At 29.9% G+C, this 20824-nt stretch overlaps 2 protein-coding genes and 1 pseudogene across 2 annotated transcripts; all 3 read left to right on the top strand.

Moving 5' to 3' along the window:
- Positions 1-578: 578 nt before the first annotated feature.
- Positions 579-1737, top strand: LOC120172004 (transcription factor PRE6-like). Its single transcript, XM_039179589.1, has 2 exons — positions 579-971; positions 1588-1737. The coding sequence occupies exons 1-2, from the start codon at positions 666-668 to the stop codon at positions 1735-1737; spliced, it is 456 nt and encodes a 151-aa protein (XP_039035520.1). The 5' UTR covers positions 579-665.
- Positions 1738-6029: 4292 nt separating this feature from the next.
- LOC120172051 lies at positions 6030-8346 on the top strand. Its single transcript, XM_039179627.1, has 5 exons — positions 6030-6660; positions 6800-6804; positions 6889-7731; positions 7879-8072; positions 8172-8346. The coding sequence occupies exons 1-5, from the start codon at positions 6030-6032 to the stop codon at positions 8344-8346; spliced, it is 1848 nt and encodes a 615-aa protein (XP_039035558.1).
- A 3635-nt stretch (positions 8347-11981) lies between these two features.
- On the top strand, positions 11982-16065 carry LOC120172025 (annotated as a pseudogene).
- Positions 16066-20824: the final 4759 nt, after the last annotated feature.

Genomic DNA, 20824 nt, shown 5'->3' on the forward strand with positions numbered 1-20824 from the left:
ATTTCTATACTTATAAATCAAAAAGTATTAACAGTAAATTATATTTGATCTCATGTCCTATATATAATATCGATAATAATGTCAATCAAATTAAATTCAGTCGATGAGAATTTAATATTTAAACGGAAAAGAAAGGAAGAGAAAAATGGGAATGGAAGTGTGAAAGGGTGAAAGGGTGAAAGGGTGATTTGGGGTTGTGGAATACATTAAAAGAAGGATGTAGTTGGAGAGGATGATGATCACATGGTATTGCGTATCAAGACATGCACATGAAGGCCCACAATGTTAGCTAAAACAACACATTTCTTAAAGCTCACTTGCCATCAACCCAACTTGGGAACATAAACATCAAACCCTTATTTCCCTCCTTTCTTTTCTCTCCATTCTATAATCTTAGACACGCTATATTTTGTTTTAAATAATCTTAGATATTTATAGAGAGATAATATATGTTTAAAATTTTATTAATCTATTGATAACACGCCTACAAAAACACACACGATACAAATACATATTTAGTTACTTAAAATCCAAACCCTTTTCAGACCAACTATGCTTTCTCCGATGCACTTGTCTTCTTCACGTCAACATCACTATCTTTGTTATTGTAATCTCTCTCTCACATCCCCCATGGGTGTGGTCCTCTTTACCTCTTTATCTCTCTTATGACTTTCTTCAATTCTTCTAATATTACATCTAACTACTTCTACTTCTTCCTCTATTGCTTTCTTGACAAACCAAAACCATTTTCCTTGTGCATTTGCATATCTTGTGTGTTTCTAAACCCTAGGCGAGAAAGTGTCTCGGTTTCCGGTCATTATTACGGTGGTTTCTTTTTCCCGAACATGTCGAGCAGAAGGTCGAGGCAGTCTAGTGCAGGAGTTTCGAGGATTTCCGATGATCAGATCATTGAACTGGTCTCAAAGTTACGGCAGCTCCTCCCCGAGATTCGCGTTAGGCGTTCCGATAAGGTAAGTATTGTCGGCATATTCAAGTATAATATTATTTGCTTTTATACGGTGATGGATTTTCCTGGTGCATGCGCCACATGGGAATAGTATATTTCAGTTAAAATAATGATACTAGTCCTCGAAAAAACAGTTTTAAAGACTTGACCCCCGGACATCAAGGAACACACATTTTCTTAGGTTTGAGCTCCTCATTGACTTACAACACTGCATGCTTTGACCCTAGCCACATAACCGCTCATTATATCGATCTTTTTTTAGATTTTGGGTTCGAATATCACGAATACATAAATATAAATATTATTGTCGAATAGTTAATTCTTTAAACAAATATTTTATATTCACTCCAGATTTTATCAAAAATATAATGTACATAACGGTCTACTCTGTCGACAATGGTTCGACTTGAAATACCCATATTCTGGTCCAGACAAGTATCGAGGGATAAATCGATGGGTGTTGTAGTGCAATGTATATCATTAAAAATTAATTTGTATATAGTTATATATATTTTTATATTTTCTGTGGATGATTAATTTATATCCCATCAAATTTTATAATTCTAAAACCTGAAATTTTAATATAATTCTCATATAAAATTTGACGTGTGTTGGCGCAGGTATCGGCATCCAAGGTTTTACAAGAGACTTGCAATTATATCAGAAACTTGCACAGGGAGGTGGACGACCTAAGTGAGCGGCTCTCGTTGCTGTCCGTCATTGATGCTGACAGTGCCGAGGCTGCAATAATCAGGAGTTTAATTATGTAACATAAACCAATCTTACTAGGCTTTGGTCATTAGATCCAACAAATTTAAATATAATATATATATTATATATTATTTTATATAGTTGAAGATGCTTTCTCCATGTGGCCAGGTTTTGCAATCTAATATGTATAATAAAAGGACTTGCACTAGCAAAGCCCTTTAATTTAATGCCAATATAATATTACTTCTTTTAATTCTTATCTTTACGTACTCTTTTTGTTTGAAGAATATGATTAATTATACTGATTCACGTGAAATTAATATGATGCAAATTAGAAGAATATTTTGTGTCGATTGTGTCGGTAAGTTGGGATCAAGTGTGTGCTAATTTGCTCTAAAATCATCATTAGTGATGATTTGATGGAAGGCTAATTAAGTTTTCTTTTTCCTAACTACCCTAATGTTACAAGCGTTACATTTTGATCCTCCATTATTTTTCTTAAAAACAATTATGAACCGAATTAAAATTCGATTTCGACAATATAAATCTAATATAGAAAAGGTGAATCAAAAACGAATTTACTTTGATCACAAGCGTTCCAAGAAGAAATTGAATTCATAGAATTGACCCATGAGAATACCCCGGCCAAAGTCTAGTCAGTAGGAGCATGGTGTACTATATAGTCCCGAAAGCTTGTTCATCTTTTAGTAACAACTAAACATGATTTGAACCGAAATGACAGAGATTTTGATTGTATATTCGACTATACTCGATTTATATTATCGAAATGGTGAGTTTATGCACGAACCAAGTGACTTCAATAATAAAATAATGGTTGTTATTCCTTGAGGTCCCGGGTTCGAGCACCAGAAATATCATGGGTGTGCATTCAATGTGAAAATGATTGAAAATTATATTTGAACAGATATTGTCTTATACTTAACTTACCCCATGTTAATAAAAAACAAATAGTGAGTTTATATGAATCTGGATCAACAAATGTAATTATAAGAAATAATAGTCTAAATCAAGTGAAATATCTATGAATAATTGGTTGATGAATCATGCTTACCTTAGCATGAAGAAACTCATGCAACAATTCCAGTTTGTTATTACACATCAATGAAAGTGGGACATGCATGTCAATAAGAGTCTTTAATTTTAGATGTGAAGACTTCTTTTTTTAATATTTTATTGGAAAGATTGACAATTTATGGGCTATGCATTAAAATATAATACATTAGGCATGATCTATATTTCAAAATATTACATATAATTTATAATAATAATATAAATTATTGCTACATATGTGTTAAAAATTAGATTCTACAAAACAGGGTAGTTGTTTTCCTATAATTGGTTTTTCTCATTTTTCAGTGTTTGATTGGCGGAAAAGATGGGTAATTCATTTTTTTAATCAATTGAATTTCTTTGCATTTTCAGGAAAATGACTAATGGTTGATTTTTTGTATGTTTTACGAATTTTTCACTTCAAAACACACACTCAAAATATTATTTATATATTCATGTTAATATATTTTATATTATTTTAATAAAATATATTATTAAATTATTTATTCATAATTTTAATATAATATAATATTTTTATGGTTATAACTCTATTATATAATATATAATATATTTTTTTATTAATTCATAAATAATATTATTGAATTGTTAAATATTTAAAATATACTTTTAAATACAATATATTTTTATTTTTAATGGTTTAATAATATTTTATTTTAACAAGTAATTATAGCTAATAATATATTGTTCTTATTTAATAAACGATTAATATAATTTATAATAATTTTATTTAATAAATAAAATTTTTAATATTTTCACTTAAAATTGTATATAATATTTTAATAATATTGATATAAATAATATTAAATAAATTAATATAATATTTGAAAAGATTATTGTTTGTTAATAAATATATTATTTATTGTATTTTATTTTTATATAAAGAATTTTAAAAAATTATCAACCATTGGAAAATGGATTACACAATATCATCCAAACACCGTAAATGATTATAGAAAATATTTTCGAAAAAACGTAATTCCTTTTACGATACTTATTTTTCAAAATCTATTTTCCGTGAAAAAATATACCCTAAATGTTATTTGACATAATTAAATGAACTTAATTTTTTGATCCGCAAATTTTAAACTCTAATTCTTAAATTTTGAATTCGAATATTTAAATCGTAAACCCTAATAACTATATAAAACAAATTGCTGGTATCAATATAACCCACTTATAAATAGTTTTCCACCTTCAGTCAATGAATAATAATCTATGAAGTAATTATTCTATAAATTGTCCTGAATTTAAAAAAAGAAAGTTAAAATATCGATGCATATATAACACTTTTAGTATTTTAAACTTTAATTCATTTTGTCTGATCAGGGTAGTTAGAAACATTTATTTATAACACTTCCTTTCAGTATTTTTTTATTGAAAAATGCTGGTAATTAAGTAGGCCAAGCATCAATCATCTTATATAATATACGAGACAAGCCAATCCCATTTAGGTATTAAATTCTATATATCAGGCTTAAGAATTTAGATATAAGGATTTAACATCAATCAATACATACATAAAAAATGAGAAATTATTTAATGTATAAGTTATGTAAAACTTAATTTACATAATTTTATTATTTTTGTTAAAATTAATTTATGTAAAACTCTAATTTATAAATTTTAATTTTAAACTCAAGACCATAAAATTAATATTTTAAGAAATAGTTATGAAAAATACTAATATAACAAATAATATTGAATTTATAGAACAAAATAATATAAAAAACCAATGTTATTAAAACCGGACCGGCCGGTTCGACCGGTTGAGCCGGAAACCGGTTACCTGTCCGGTCCGGTCAGCATGCAAAACCAGTTGTGTATAGAACCGGTAAAGAACCGGTAGAACCGGCTGATAACCGGCAAAACCGGTGTGAACCGGCGGTTCAACCGGTTTTGTGTTTTTTTAATTAAACAAAACGTCGTCGTTTTATATTTTTTCAACCCATATTTATTTTCTGATTTTGCAGGGTTAAGCGATTTTCAGCTTTTCTTTTTCTTTCGTGAAATGTTTAAGCAGTGAACCCTATCCCTTTTTGGCTTTTCCACTTTGGTTCCCTTCAACACCACTCTTTCACCGGCGTTTTATTGTGCTCCAGTTCCTTATTCTCGTAAGATGGTAATGTTTAAGCTATCCATTTCTTTATATTTCTAATTCATCTTTTAATTGAATTTAAATCTTTGAGTTTGTAGTTTATCAATTTTATGGGTTTGCTTGATTCAGTAGATTTGGTTCATCGCTGAAACAAGTCTGTAAGTTTTTTTTAGTCATTTCTTCTGTGATTTGACGGTAAACTGGATTGAGTCACCTGGGGAGGGAAGCATTTTGAATTTTGGCACGTGTTGATTGTTTCTCTTGGTTTTTTTTTTTATATTTTTTTATAGATCAAAGCCATTTGATTGTTTAATGTTGTTGTTTTGTCATGCGGCTTTGAGTTTGCCTTCCTGGTCAACATTTCTGAGTTCTGTGAGTTGATATATTTAACATTAAGTTTAAAATTTAAATGACTACTGGAACATGCTTAGAGTTTTGAAGTTCCGATTGGAATTATGTTTGTGTGAGTTAAATTTAATTCTTATATTATCTAAACTAATGGTATGAAAAAGCTTTGTGAGTTGGATCCTTTCTTAGTAGAACAAAGGCATTGAATTTAATCAGATTAAATCCAGAAATGACTATTTCCACAATTGTCATGGTTTTTGGTTCAACTTATATATTATTTGTTAGTTGGTCACTGAGCTACACTTTTAGATCATGCTTTCTTAAGTGTTCAACTGAAGAAATATTCAAAACTCCATCTCGTAGAACCTGTGAAATTTGATTTATGCATCCCTGTTTAAGTTTTTGTTCCTTCTTGAGCGTCAGTGGTCTGGTGCTTTTTATAGTGCTTCTCCATGACTCTAACAGTGGGTATTGAAATTGGTGCTAGTGAGATTGTTACTCTATGACAAATTTTGTTGCTCGTTATATTTATAATTGCATATGAATTTCTCAACTATTCAATTATTTATTATTAATCACTAATCAGTTTATGTTTATTACATGTAGGAACTACCAAGTGTGAATGTTGTACAAGATAATGCTTCTCAAAATAGTAATGATATTCCATCTGAGAAACAATCCACAGAATCCTTAAGTACAACTCGTGGGAAAAGTGATCCTGCGTGGGATCACATTTCATTTAAAAAAGAGGGAAAAAGTTGTGTATACACTTGCCTTTATTGTAATAAGCCTTGTAAAGGAGGGGGCATAAATAGAATGAAGCAACATCTTGTGGGGGTTCCAGGTAATATAAGTTCTTGCAAAAACGTTCCTCATGATGTTCGTAACCAAATGCTTAAGTTATTGGATGTAATCAAAGGAAAAAGTAAGAGTGGTGATGGTAACCTAAATGAAGCATATGGTGGTCAAAATATTGAAGAGGAAGCACAAGAAGTTCAACCTAGCTCAAATATGGATAAGAAGAGTAAGATGCAAGCCACATTGAAAAGAAAAGCTAATGTTGAAATTAATAATTATTTTGCTCCAAGCACTACTCCAGGATCACAACCAAGTTTGAAAAGTGTATTATCAAGCACGCAAGCAATTCACAAAGCTAAGATGGCAATTCCTCATTGGTTTTATGATGTCTGCATTCTATTTCATGCAACACTATCACCATACTTTCAACTTGCTTTAGATGCAATCAATGCTATTGGTCCCGATTTTAAAGGCCCATTTTATCATGAATTAAGGGTTAACTTGTTGGGAGACTGCAAGAGAGAGTGTTGCTTACTTGTAGAAGGTTATCGAGCAAATTGGGCTAAGAGTGGATATACAATTATGGCAGATGGATGGACTGATCAACGACAAAGAACTTTGATAAACTTTCTAGTTTATTGCCCTACAGGTATCATTTATGTTAAATTTTAATAGTCTTTAGTATAGTTATTACTTATTAGTTCACTATTTTTTTAGTTTGCTATTAACTATCATATGAAGAATACTTAATATATGTTTGATAAACTTTTTAATTTATTATAATATAGGTGTAGTATTTGTGAAATCTGTTGATGCATCAGATGTCACAAAAGATGCTAAGACATTATGCGGCTTGTTTTCTGAAGTGGTTGAATAGGTTGGAGCTGAACATGTTATCCATATAGTGACTGATAATGCAGCTAATTATGTAGTTGCTGGTAAATTGATACAAGAGAAATATGATACCATTTTTTGGTCTCCTTGTGCCGCTCATTGTTTGAATCTCCTTTTAAAGGACTTTGCTAGTATGCCTCATGTTGCAGACCTTGCCTCAAAGGCTTCCAAGATTATAATATTTGTCTATAATCACATGGTATTCTTATCTTGGATGAGAAAAAGAGAAGGTTGGAAAGAAATTGTACGTCCAGGAGTGACTCGTTTTGATACTACTTTTATTACATTGAAAAATAGTTTTGATCACAAACATGATTTGCAAGCTTTAGTTGTAGACAAGCATTTCACTAGCCATAAATTATCAAAGACTACAACAGGAAAAATTGTTAGTGATATTGTTTTGGATCAAAAGTTTTGGAATGATTGTTTGTCGATAGCGAAACTTGTGGCTCCTATCATTCGATTACTAAGAATTGTAGATGGGGATGAAAAGCCTTCTCTTGGTTATGTTTATGAAGGCATGCAAAGGGCAAAAAATGCTATAAAGGAGATGTTTAGAAATAGAAGAGCTTTGTATAAGCCTTACACAGATATTATTAAGGCTCGATGGGATAAATATTTAAAACTCAATCTTCATGCAGCAGCTTACTTTTTAAATCATGCATTCTTCTATGATGAGAAATTTTGTAGCAAGAACAGAGTCATGAGTGCAGCCATTTCTTTACTTGAAAAAAGAGCTTTTTGTAATGACTTAACTAAAGGCATTAGTGAGATGAATATGTACCGGGAACTACAAGGAAGCTTTGGTCGAGAAAGTGCTCTTACCGTAACAAAGACAATTCGACCCGGTAAATATTACTTTATATTTTCTAGTTTATAATTTATATTTTTTATGCTTAAATAGTTATGTATAACTTGTATTCTATACTTTTATTTTTTATCATTAAATTTATTTCTTGTAGATCAATGGTAGGCGTTGTTTGGGGGTAGTGCTCCAATTTTGCAAAAGTTGGCAATCCGCCTTCTTAGCCAAACTTCTTCATCTTCTGGATGTGAGAGAAATTGGAGTGTCTTTGAACGCATCCATACAAAGAGAAGAAATAGACTAGAACATCAAAGACTAAATGATCTAGTTTATGTTACTTATAACTTGCATTTAAAGAATAGGTATAATGTTAAAATATTATTTCATTTCCTTGTCCTTTTAAGCATAATCAATTAATCATTAATCAACTTCTTTCTTGATATTGTGATGTTTAATTTTAGGTTGCTCAAGAAGCCATGTTATGATCCTATTGATTATGAATCTATTGATCATGTTGATTTTTGGGTAACTGAAGAAGAAACACCTCCTGAGCTTGATATTGATGAGATTGATAATTTTCTTTATCATGAAAATGCAATTCCAGTTAGTCAATCATCAAAAAACAATGAAGGTTAATCTTTGCTTGTTTATTTTAGTTATATAATTATATTTATTATTTAATATGTTTTATACTTTTACTTTTAATTGTTAAGTATTGTTTGAGAATTTAAATTTAACTTTGTATTTATTTATCATATTGCTAGGTGATGAAGATCTTGATTTTGTGGACTTTCAAGTTCAAAGTGGTGATGGCGGTGATAGTTCAACTAATGAAGAAGCTTTTCCCAATATTTTGGAATTTGAGGGAATCAATTTCAATGAATATTATGATGATTGATACTTGTATCAATTATGTACTTTTTTTATTTAGTTGTTGATGAATTTCATTAGGTATTGACCTTAAATATTATGTTGTAGTTGATTTGAATCATTTTGTTTCACTTGATATTATGATATTTAACTTATATTTGTTATGATTTGTGATATTTTTATACCTTTTAATATTGTGAATTTAAAAATAGTGTTTTATTTATATATATATATATATTAATATTGCTTTGAATATTATGTAAAAGATTTAAAAAAAAAATATTATTTTATATAAATTGGTTCAACCGCGATTGAATCCAGTTGAACCAGTGAACCAGTACCTTCACCGGTTTAACGTCTGGTCCGATTTTAAAAACATTGATAAAAACTAAAAACTTCAAAGTTAATATGAACAAAAATCGAACGACTATTAAAAAAATTATAAAAACCGAACCATATACATGCCTAGACCTAAGAAATATTTAAATGAAACATAATAAAGGTTGGGGTTTAGGGGGGATAGAGAGGAGTGTAGGATTTGAGGTTAGGGATGGTAATAGGTCGCGTCGGGTCAGGTTTTTGGGTCACCCAACTCGATCCGAGAAGAAAGGGTCCTCCACCTGTGACTCGACCCGACCCGAATATATGACTTAGAAACACGACCCGATCCGACCCGAAATAATTATTAAATAAAAACAGTGACTTAATTGGAAAAAATTATATATAGAGAGGTAATATTGTAATTATCCCTAAATATATAGGTAAAATTATATATATTTTTCGAGTCGATTCGGGCTCGGATTTTTTTCACCCTAAACCCGATCCGACCCGAGAAGTGCATTAAAAAAAACCCGACCCGAATCCGATTTGTTTTTTAAAAAATCCGATCTGATAAATTGATCAATTAAATATTGAGATGACATTGACGCTCCTTTAAAGGAAATGACTTCACGCGCCATTTAGAGAAAATAACTTTTCTGTTTAATTTTTTTTAAAACAATAATAATCACTTAAATTTCATTGTATAAAAATATATATATAGTCAAATTATTAGATAGTATATGAAATTAGGGTATATTAAATTATATTTCATCGTTTCTTCTATAATTATCAATATACTTAAATTAATCACTAAAAACAAAATAGAATTATAAAGGAAAAAAATTATAAACAAATATTACCACTGACAATGCACGATAAATAACATCAAATATATAATTTGATATTTGAATTTATATTTTTTTACGAGGTAGTTATTGTTTTTAAATCCTATTTGGTAAATATTGATAAAAAAATCAATTTGGTATATGAATTTTTTATTTTTATAATACAATACTTGAATTTGATATTTTTATCAAGTTTAGTTGATTATTTTGATCTTAAATGTTTCAAAATTATTTAGAAAGTAGTACATGTTTATCATATCAACTATTGATAGATGATATTATCCAAAAAAAAAAAATTATTGATAGATGAGATAGATCATGATGATTCTTGACGGTTGACCTCTTATATTTTACCTGAAGAGTTACTGCTAATGATTTTGTGAAGAAAATAAAAAGTAGATAAACAACGAGAGAAGCTGAGATTAGAGAGAGAAAATTTCTTTCTTCGACATTGCATAGTGACTTAGATATTAACCTTTGGCGATGTTGTCAGGTCTAGAGTCATAATGATTATTTGTAAGTTGATAGATTAAATAAATTTGATTAGTAGATAGTATATTCAATTGAAAGATAATGTAGGTCTACCAATGGTTAGGAGTGAGTGAAATTTGACTCGATTTGAAAAATTGATCTTTTCGACTCGAATAGAAAAAACTTGAATCGAAATGGCTTCGAGTTGTAATTTCATAAACTTGACTTGAAAAAAAAATTAAATTTGATTTTAGTTATAATATTGAACTTAAATAGTAATTTGAATAACTCAAAAATTTTAGTTATTTAGTAGATTAATTTTAAGTTTGCATTGAGTATTTAGACTTTGTATATATATATATATATATATATATATATATATATAAAGAAATATACATAGTTATAGAAAATTGTTTAAATTAAAATCAAATAGTATTATAATATTACAAATATTTATAATTAAATTTAAATAGAAACTCAAATAGCTTGACTTGACTCGAGAAAACTTAAATAAGACTTATCAATTTGAATAACTCAAAATTTTTAAACTCCACTCGATTCGACTCAATTTAACTCGATCCGATCGACATTCATCCTTATCTGTTATTATATAAGAGATTATAATTGTCTAGAAGATTTATACTCTAAGGGGGTGTTTGGTTCACGGAATGTAAGATTACCTTTGAGAATAACTTTACTGGAATGTAACATTACTATGTGAATATTGTATTACATTGTTTGGTTTGTTTAGCAGGAATATAAGATTACTTTGATACATATTTTACCAAATTATCCTTGTGATATTTTTTTTTAAAGTTAAACTTTAATATTAATTTATAAATATTTGAATGAATATTCATAAAAATATTTTAATCGTTATACTATCTAACTTTTAATGAGAAATTATATTTAATATATAATTAATATAATTAATATATTAAATTTATATTTATATTTTTAAATAATGTTCATAAGTATCATATTTATTTATATATAATATAATATAATATAAAAATAATATTATGGTAGTAAAATATTATTTTAAATAATTACATTTTTAAAATAATACAATTTTTTATCCCATAAAATTATAAATAGTAAAATATTGAATATTAAAAATATAAAATATTTTAAATTCTCAAAATTATTAATATTTTAGAAAATCAAACTATTTGTATATTATTTTTTTTATAATTTTGAGTAAAGTATAAAAAATAAGAATTTAGAAAGATCATTATAAAAAGAATTCATTAGTCTAAATGTATTTTTGTTCAAAGTGGTGAGAATGTAAGATTACCTAAGAATTTGAAGATAATGACATTCCCATCATTTTAATAAAAAAATGCTACTATTGAAAAAAAAATATTTCTGTTAATGTAAGATTTCGTGAACTAAACATGTGGATATAATTACGAAAAAAATTCTTTCTAGTAATATAAGATTTTACGATCTAAACGTAACCTAAAGGCTTCTGACAACTCTAAATACCTCATTGATAATAGATATGTAATTTGCGAAGAAGGTCAAGAAGTACAATAATTTTAATTTTGACGCCACGTTGACTTAAAAAGTCATAAATAAGGTTTTCCTTTTAGGAAAAAAATCATTATTTAAGGAGAGAAAAAAAGAACAAGAAAGAATAGCAAATCTATTTATTGAAATGCACGATCGATCAATGAGAGTGGAGTTTGTAGCCATGTGGAAAGATGACCAGCGGGTAGTGTTTATGTTGGTTAATTCTCTTCTATCATCCCTCTTTATCATGCTTAAGCTTTCTTAACCCTCTGATCATCATCATCAACAACAGGTATGCAAAAAAAAAAATCATAACTTTTCATAAAGTTTCAATTTTTGTTTCAGTTTTCCTTCTTTTCCCATGCAAATTCAGTGATACCCAGTTCTCCTTTTCAGCTTATTTGATCGGTTTTAATAAGTTGGTGCTCCTCTTTTGTCTGGGCTTTCAATAAATTCAAGTATGTATTCTTAATCATAGTTCCAGGCTTCTGATAGTTGGAAATTGAGGGCCTTTAATTGATATTTGGTGGACAAAGTTTGCTTCTTTTACTCATTAATGACCCCCCATTGTTGATATAAGCTATGATAAGTTCTTTTATTCTTATATATATATATATATATATATATATATATATATATATATATATATATATTGGGTATTCTTTAATGTAAGTTGAACCTCCTTTTGCACTTTAGCCAAAAAGTTTGATTATCTTGCTTCAAGCTTACAATGTTTGACTTGCTTACATTGAAAGCCAATGCATATTTTCATTTTGGAGGATTAGATGGGCTATGCCTGTCCCCAAAGCTCATCCCTTTTATTACTTTTGACTTCAAACTGAGATATGTTGTGCTGCATTTAAGCAGATTTCGGAGTAGATTAAGGCACCTTGCTTGGGGTTACAGATTTTTTTTATTCCACTTGGTAAAATAGATTTGGCATTTTAACAGTGAGAAGTTGAATGTGTTACTGTTGAATTAAGGCTAATCGATGCCAGAAAATCAGCAACATTGTTAGTATTTTTTTCATTTGATTTTAGAAGATTCCATGAATTTTCGGTTTTCATTGCATACCTAGGCCACGTTCGATGAGAGCTTAGTAGTTGGGACCAATAAGAATGAAAGAATCAATGCCCCGACATGACAATGCCTATATTATCTCTTTCTGAATTTCCCTTACCCATCTCTCTAAAAGAAGTGTCGTTTTCCTCGGAACGGCAATGGTTTCGGATTTATAAAACTTTTGAATGAACAAAGTTGATTTCTGAATTATCAAGCTACCTTTTATGTTTACTTCTAAAACTTTATTTAAATACCTTTGAATAGGTTCGTTTTGGCTTGCTCTATCTCAGTTCAAGACAATGTACCCTGGAGGTTACACTGCTGAAATTACAAGCTTATCTCCAAAAGTTACCGAGAAGGATCTCCGTGACTTTTTTGCGTACTGTGGTGTAATTGAACATGTCGAAATCATCAGGTGATATTTTGCTACACTATTCTGATCATCTGAATAAATGTCAGAAATCACTCTCCATAATGGTGTATTTTCAAGATTTTGTGCATATTTATTGTGCATTTGCAAATTTGTTGGGACTCATCGTTCACCGGTTATTCGAGAGAAAAAGCAAAGAGTCAAAAGCTACAAAGTGTTTTGTCTGAAATGATTTATTGTTGGATAATTGGTATTCTCGATATTGGTTTTTGTGGAAAAACAATGTTTTTTAGTATAATTTCTTCCTGTGATGATTCCCATAATTTGTGACAGGTTTCTTGAATCAAGGAAGGTTTTATGATCAAGTTGTTTAATTTTACTTATTGTTTGTCAACTCTTTTAGGAAAAAGTCAAAAGCGATACTTCTTTTGTCTGAAATGCTTTCTTGTTTGATACTTGGTATTTCTGATCTCATTAACAGAATCTGGATAGCTAATATGATTCAATACTCAGTACGATTTAGTGCAAGTTCGACATATTTCTTGTCTGAAATTTACCGGTTCTTTGTGGGGAGAAAAAAGTGAAAAACCTCAAAGTCTTTTGTCTGAAATGATCTCTTGTTTGTTCATTGATAATCTGCTCAGATATATTAATATAATTCCACATTTTTTAACCTAATGAGTGTTTATAATAATCGAGATGTTTAACTTTATGATGGGGAATCAAATCAGGCCATAGCTGTTAGCGTGTAGATGCTCCTGCATCACCTTATCTTTTCTTTCAATTTACGTAACCATTTCTTAGTATGCCTTAGTATAGTGATGTGATTACCTGATGAAGATTAGCTTATTCTTGATCATTCTTTTAAACATGATTTTTATGATTTGTTGATTCTGTTACTAAGAAATTTGTGCTGTAATGATGGGATCTGCTTTCTTAAACAGATGCGGGGAATAAGCTTGTACGGCTTATGTGACGTTTAAAGATCCCTATGCACTGGAAACTGCCGTCTTACTCAGTGTAAGCTCTGACTCGTACTTTGAAAGAGGGAAATATGTTACATTCCTTTTCTAAAAGAAAGAAGGAATTGTGTTGTTTTAGCTACCTGGATGGTTCTTACACTGAATCTTTGTTTTGATTTTGAATGCCACCATAACGTCATGTTGCATCAAGATGTATTAATACGGCCTGTATGAGTATCAGCTTGTGTAACCTAAAAAAGTAGGTTTACATGTAAGGCCACAACTAATTTAAGGAAACTTCGCATGAGATATGGCGCATCGGCTTCATGTTACTTATCCTAGAAGGTGAGAACTGGCATCACTCGATCAAAACAAAAAAAAAAAAAACACCAAAGAAAAGTTGGTCAATTTAAACTTTGTAATTCTTGAAAGGCTTCTCTTTGAAATTGTATGACCGGTAAGATACACAGTTTAGAATCTTGTATTAGAAAATAAGTTCTTGGATGTTAATAAAATTGCTCAAGTACCTCCAAACATCTTTCTTATGGAAAAAGCTCTTGTCTGTCTAGTTTCCCGAAATACGGATGACTTTTCTTTTCAAGTGGCTGAATTGATTTCTTGATGAGCTTGTAAGTACTAGTGTGGAGACTATATGGAAATGAGGCTGGCTCATTCTTTGAGATAGAACATAATTTAAGATAGACTCTTAATCTCGATCTTTAGTGGCGGAACATCGTGCATCCTGCCTTCCCGATTTTTCATAGCTGTTATTTATCTCATTGCTGCCAAATTTTTTTTGTCAGGGAGCTACAATTGTTGATCAGTGTCTGTATGCATATCAAGGTGGGGTTCCTACGACGGTGATTCATATCCTTGGGATGGTTCTTCATGGAAAACTCAAGAGGATACTAGCTCAACGTTATGTTTCGATTTCTTTAATAAGATCAGGTTGATTGATTGGTTTTACTATCCCGTAAGCACTTGTCACTGATCAGACTCTCAGCAAGGGATTCCAACTTGAGTGTGTGATTTTGGCATCCCTCTTGGTTGCCTTTAGATCTTCCATGGTATATCTTAATTTTTCGGACATTAATTTATCTGGAAACTAAATTTTAAGAATGAGGGATACATGATACTAGCTAATATAAATGTCGAAAACAGGAATAAATAGTAAGTTCTGTAAGATCATTTCAGTTTCGAGTCTACTATCTTAATCTGCTCCTAGAGTCACGATGGTTATATCATTCAAGATGAATATTGCATGTTTGGCATGCTGAAGAAATCGTTAACTATCCTCGAGTTTAGGATCATTGAGGTCTCTGCGGTAGTCTTGTTTGTTGTTTTGCACGATTCGGCTTAGTTTTTCTGGTCAGAGTGATGAGCAACATGGGACATGAAAACGTTTTTTCTTTAAGTCGATGATTTTGTATAAAAAAGAACACTATTTATTTGCAGTTTGAGTTGCCGATTATCTTTGCAGGTTACCTATATGCAACCGTTTGTTTCTTCTCCCGGAGAAGCGGTGACTGTTGTCAAAACAATGCTAGCCAAGGGGTATGTTTTGGGCAAAGATGCCCTTGTCAAGGCCAAAGACTTGGACAAGTCGTATCAAGTGTCTGCTACCGCAGCAGCCAAAGTTGCTGAGCTTAGCAATAGAATTGGCCTCACTGATAAAATCAACACTAGCATGGAAACTGTAAAATCAGTGGATGAGAAGTATCATGTTTCGGACATCACCAAATCCGTTGCATCAGTTAGCGGGACTGCAGTGCTAACGGCAGCAAGTTTCACGGGGAGAACTGCTGTAGCAGCAGGCAATGCTGTAGTCAATAGCAGCTATTTTGCCAAGGGAGCACTCTGGGTTTCCAGCATGTTGACCCACGCAGCTCAAGCGGCCGCCGATCTGGGTAGCCACAGAAATAAACAAACACCGAGCTAAGTTTCATAGAACACCCGTTTGACTGGTATTTTCCCATCCTTTGTTTAGTGTAAAAAATAAACAATACTCGTATTTGTTACGTACTGGTCTAGTATACGCTTGTGTAGAATGGGAATAACTTGAAAGTTGAGTAAATGTGGGATTTATCCATGTCCAATTTGATGAATCAAAATTGATTGAAATGCATGCTGAAAAAAGAAGGTATCCCGAGTTGAAGAGAATGATGCTCAAAACCAACTCTACGTTGTATGCAATTAATCACTGGTGGATGGGCATGGGGTAGTGTTTAGTTATTATCAAGTTTTGGCCTTAACTTTCTTATTTCACAAAACCAAATTAACCAAATGCTGCACTTTAAAGGAAAAACCATTTTACAAATTATCTGCCCAAATTTTTCACTTTCAAAAACTAAATCATTATAATGCTAAACTACTGCACATAAAATTAGTTTTATTATTTGATTTTAATTATAACATTGAACTTTAGCTTGGGTTTCAATTATGGTACCAATTTGTTAATTCATTAACAATTGGATGATATGATTATTATGTTGATATTGAAACAAAAAATTACTCCGTCTCTCTCACTTAAATTTAAAATTTATTGTTAATAAAAATATGAAAAAATATTTTAAAATATTCAATCAAGTAATTTTGAAATATATATTTTATAAATTTTATTTTTTTTTAAATATTTAAAATAAATTTTTATCTTTAAAAAAATAAATGATGAATTTAATGGGGACGAAGGTAGTAATTTTTTATTTCAGTTCATCATTTTCATTATCTATTTTTTGTGTCATTAGAAATTGTCGTTTTATGATATATTTTGCAACTTCCTTAGAAATCAATGATTTTATTGTCTTCTATCACTTTAGTAATTTAAATTTAAAAATCTCTTTAAAATTCATAAAATTAAAAATAAAATTTATCATTTTTTGGATTTAATGATTTTCTTAAATTTAAGGATTTTAGAGTGTTTGTTCAAAATTTTGAAATGTGAAAATATTATTTCAATAAGACGAACAACATACCTAAAAACTAGTCCATCAAACGATCATCGGAGGAGATTGGAGTATTATTATGTCGGGCCTTTAAATGTATTTTTATCAATTTTGAGTAGATTTTATGAAAAATGAATCTGAAAAAAAAGAAAGTGGAGTCATGTAGACGTTTAAGTACTAATCTTACTGCAAATGGTGATAGGTGACAAATGACGATTGACCGTTAGTGATAACCAAAAAACTGTAGTGCCTAAAATTAAAACGTTTTATAGTTTAGTACAAAATCAATTAACAAATTAATGCTAACAAAAAAAAGTTAAACCAATACAATTTCGTTCTTTTTTTTGTCATCTTGGTTTCAAGGCTTCGTCCGAACTAATTTGGGCCGACTTGTGTTGCACACTTAGTTTTGGTGAGTGGGTCTCTTAACGAGTTTTTTTGAAGAACTCAAACTCTAAACTCACTTAAACAATATCAAATTGCTTACATTTTGAACAACAACATTGTTACCAACGTGAGTTGTTCAAGTTGTAATGTGTTACGGTTGTCGCGGGCGTGATCTCTTCCTCAAAAATCACAGTACGTCTAAAATATTATATTTATATATTTTACAGTTATCTTTTAATATACTAATATTAATATACTCTTTTAATATTTTATTTTGAAAAAAATTAATTTCATAGATAATAATTTATTAAAAACAAATACAAACCATAAAAGTGCTATCATTCTGGATAATGGGTACTAACAATTATAATGTTAATGAATAATATATAAACAATATCACTAAAATCATATCAATTTTTTTTTTATATTTTAACATAAAAAGTGTTCATTTTACATAACTTAGAAAGAAAAAAAATACATAACTACAAATATAAAAATTATATATATTACAATTCACCACCAAAATGAATGGCGTGGCGGATATAAAACATTTTCATAGTCATCATTGTCTTGATTTTGATTCATTCCTATTCCATGTGAAGAAGACGTCACATTATGTGCATCATAAGATGCATCATTGTAGGAAACATGTTGTATGATAAATTACGACAAAAAAAATCCATAACTTGGATTTTGTTCAAGGTAAGGTGGATAACATAAATTTGGTTGGTAAGAATGAGAACTATGAGATGATTCACTAATTTCATTATCATCTGTAGCTGAACTATATGATGATGAACCTATAAATGAATCATATAAGTTTTCTCCCATCCTCCTACGAATTCTATCATCATCTATTTTATTTTGTGATGCATTTGTTCTATACAAACCTGAATTATCATCGTAAGGTATCTGGACGTACCTTGATCTCCATGAAAAGCATTAGAATAAATGTGTCCATATTCTGGTTGGTACGTACCTTCATTATCACCACCATGATCATCACAACCGCCATCATCATCGTCATCATCATCATCATCTTCATAACTTGACATCGATAGTTGAACATTTTCCTCATTAGATGGAGTGGGTGAACTGTTCATATCTTCACCTTAAGTTTCTTCATCAGTTTCATTAAGTAACTCCTCAGACAACCATGAGAAATTTTGTTCACTATCAAGTGTAGCATTCTATCTTTCTTCAATCCATGCATTTAGTAGGTCATCTTCTTCAAAAATATTTTCAAGATTAATCGGATTAAAACCCATTTCTAATTCTTGTGTACTTTTTCTTTGCATGTGTCTCAACTTCAACCTCATATTATAATGGATATAAACCAATTTTTGAAGCTTTTTAGGCTCGAGTTTATTTCTCTTTTTAGTATGGATCAAACTAAAAGTACTTCAATTACTCTCACAATTTGAAGATGAAGTTGTTTGACTCAAAACATTGACAACGATGTGTTGAGTCTATTTCTCTTCTTTGTATGAATCAAACTAAAAGTACTCTAATTACGCACACACCATCACTTTTTTATTTTGTCAAGGAATATATTCTTTATTTATTTATTTATTTATTTATTTATTTATAATATTATTTATTTATTTATTTATTATTTATTCTTTATATTATATATTAGATAAAATTTTATAGTTTCATAGTAAATAGATGAAATACATATAATATTATAGTATTATAAAGTGAATTCATTTCTTATACAAAATTTATATAATAATAAATAAACATATAATTATGATCTTAATGTTAATATAAAAATTTAATTTAAAATTAATCACGTCAATTTTAGATATGAGAAAAATTCAATTTAAATTAATTTAATTTTAAAACAATGTTAATAAATACTTTAATTAATTCAAATTTAAGTAACTAATTTTAAACATAATTATTATGGTATTATTAATGATATATATTTATAATCCACTTTTAAGAATTAAATTAGATTCACTGAGAGTCGTGATACACTTTCAGATTGAAATATTTCGATGGTACAATCGAAAATTCAATCGGATAACACTCAACGATTTAGAACGAGAATGAAGAGAGATATGATCTTCTTTGTACCATATTCGAAATGACAACAAAATGGGATAAATAACCCATATTTGAAAATGACGAAAACTAACAAATATCAGTTACAAAACCACCACATAACAATTCAAATCAGAATAAATTCAAACAAGTGTGCACTCCACACTACCCTTACTTGTTCAATATTTATTAAGATTACATTGGTTAACAAGTTCATCCCATTACACTTAAATAATATTGGTGATACAAATCACCAACAATCCTTCCCCATTTAAGTGCAATCTTGATTAACTTAAAGCAAAGTCATAACAAACAACAAACTGATGCATAAATGAAATGTCGTGACGATTGAATTTCATATTAGTATATTACACATTCCAAATATTCGAATATCAGGGTGTCACTAAGGATTGAACCCTTTCTATTCACAGTGAATACATGAAGATAATATACACAACAATTTACATACTTATATGTTCTAACTTGACACTATATTACTAGCATGTGTCCTATCCTTCAATAAGCATATCAAAGCTAAGTCCCTAGCTTTTTTGAAACGGATAAACTTCATGCTTATATAGGAAGTCATATTACTCTTGCATCTGCATATGCAATTTTTCAAAAGAACTATTAAGAAATAAACTTTCAACCTCATTTACTTGCAGTTCTGAACAAATACATTGGGATGATGTTAATTATGTGTTCCAATCTTTAGATATCAAGCTTTCCACATTGAATTCAACATCTAATGTTATTTTAGATGGGAATTGGGTATCTTAATATGAAAGATTTCAGCTGGACTTTAAACCCATCCCTACAGCCACCTTGTGCACAAGATCTCTAGCTAACCCTTTGGTTAGATGGTCAGCTAAATTCAACTGAGTTCTCACAAATTCCACAGATATCACACCATTCATGATGAGATCACGAATCATGCTATGTCTAACACCTAAATGTCTAGACTTCCCATTATACACTTGACTATAAGCCTTAGCCAAGGTAGCAGCAATATCACACCTGATAGAAATGGTAGATATCGATTTAGGAAATAATGGAATTTCATATATCAAATTCCTTAGCCACATAGCTTCTTTACCAGCTGCATCCAATGCTACAAATTCAGACTCCATTGTTGAGTTTGTAATACAAGTCTGTTTCTTAGATACCCAAGAAATTGCACCTCCTCGAAGAAGAAATACCCAACCACTTGTAGAGAAGTGATCCTCCATATTGGTAATCCAACTGACATCTGAATAACCTTCTATAACCGAAGGGAATCCATTGTATGTCAAACCATAATCCATGGTTCATTTCAAGTAC

The sequence above is a fragment of the Hibiscus syriacus genome, unplaced genomic scaffold (genome assembly GCF_006381635.1).
Source record: "Hibiscus syriacus cultivar Baekdansim isolate YM2019G1 unplaced genomic scaffold, ASM638163v2 tig00111841_pilon, whole genome shotgun sequence".
Classification (NCBI taxonomy): domain Eukaryota; kingdom Viridiplantae; phylum Streptophyta; class Magnoliopsida; order Malvales; family Malvaceae; genus Hibiscus; species Hibiscus syriacus.

Coding starts and splice junctions, on each gene's coding strand:
- LOC120172004 (XM_039179589.1), top strand. CDS start 666: ATGACTTTCTTCAATTCTTCTAATATTACATCTAACTACTTCTACTTC. Junction 972..1,587: donor GCGTTAGGCGTTCCGATAAG/GTAAGTATTGTC, acceptor GTGTTGGCGCAG/GTATCGGCATCCAAGGTTTT.
- LOC120172051 (XM_039179627.1), top strand. CDS start 6,030: ATGAAGCAACATCTTGTGGGGGTTCCAGGTAATATAAGTTCTTGCAAA. Junction 7,732..7,878: donor GTCGAGAAAGTGCTCTTACC/GTAACAAAGACA, acceptor GATCAATGGTAG/GCGTTGTTTGGGGGTAGTGC. Junction 8,073..8,171: donor AACTTGCATTTAAAGAATAG/GTATAATGTTAA, acceptor GTTTAATTTTAG/GTTGCTCAAGAAGCCATGTT.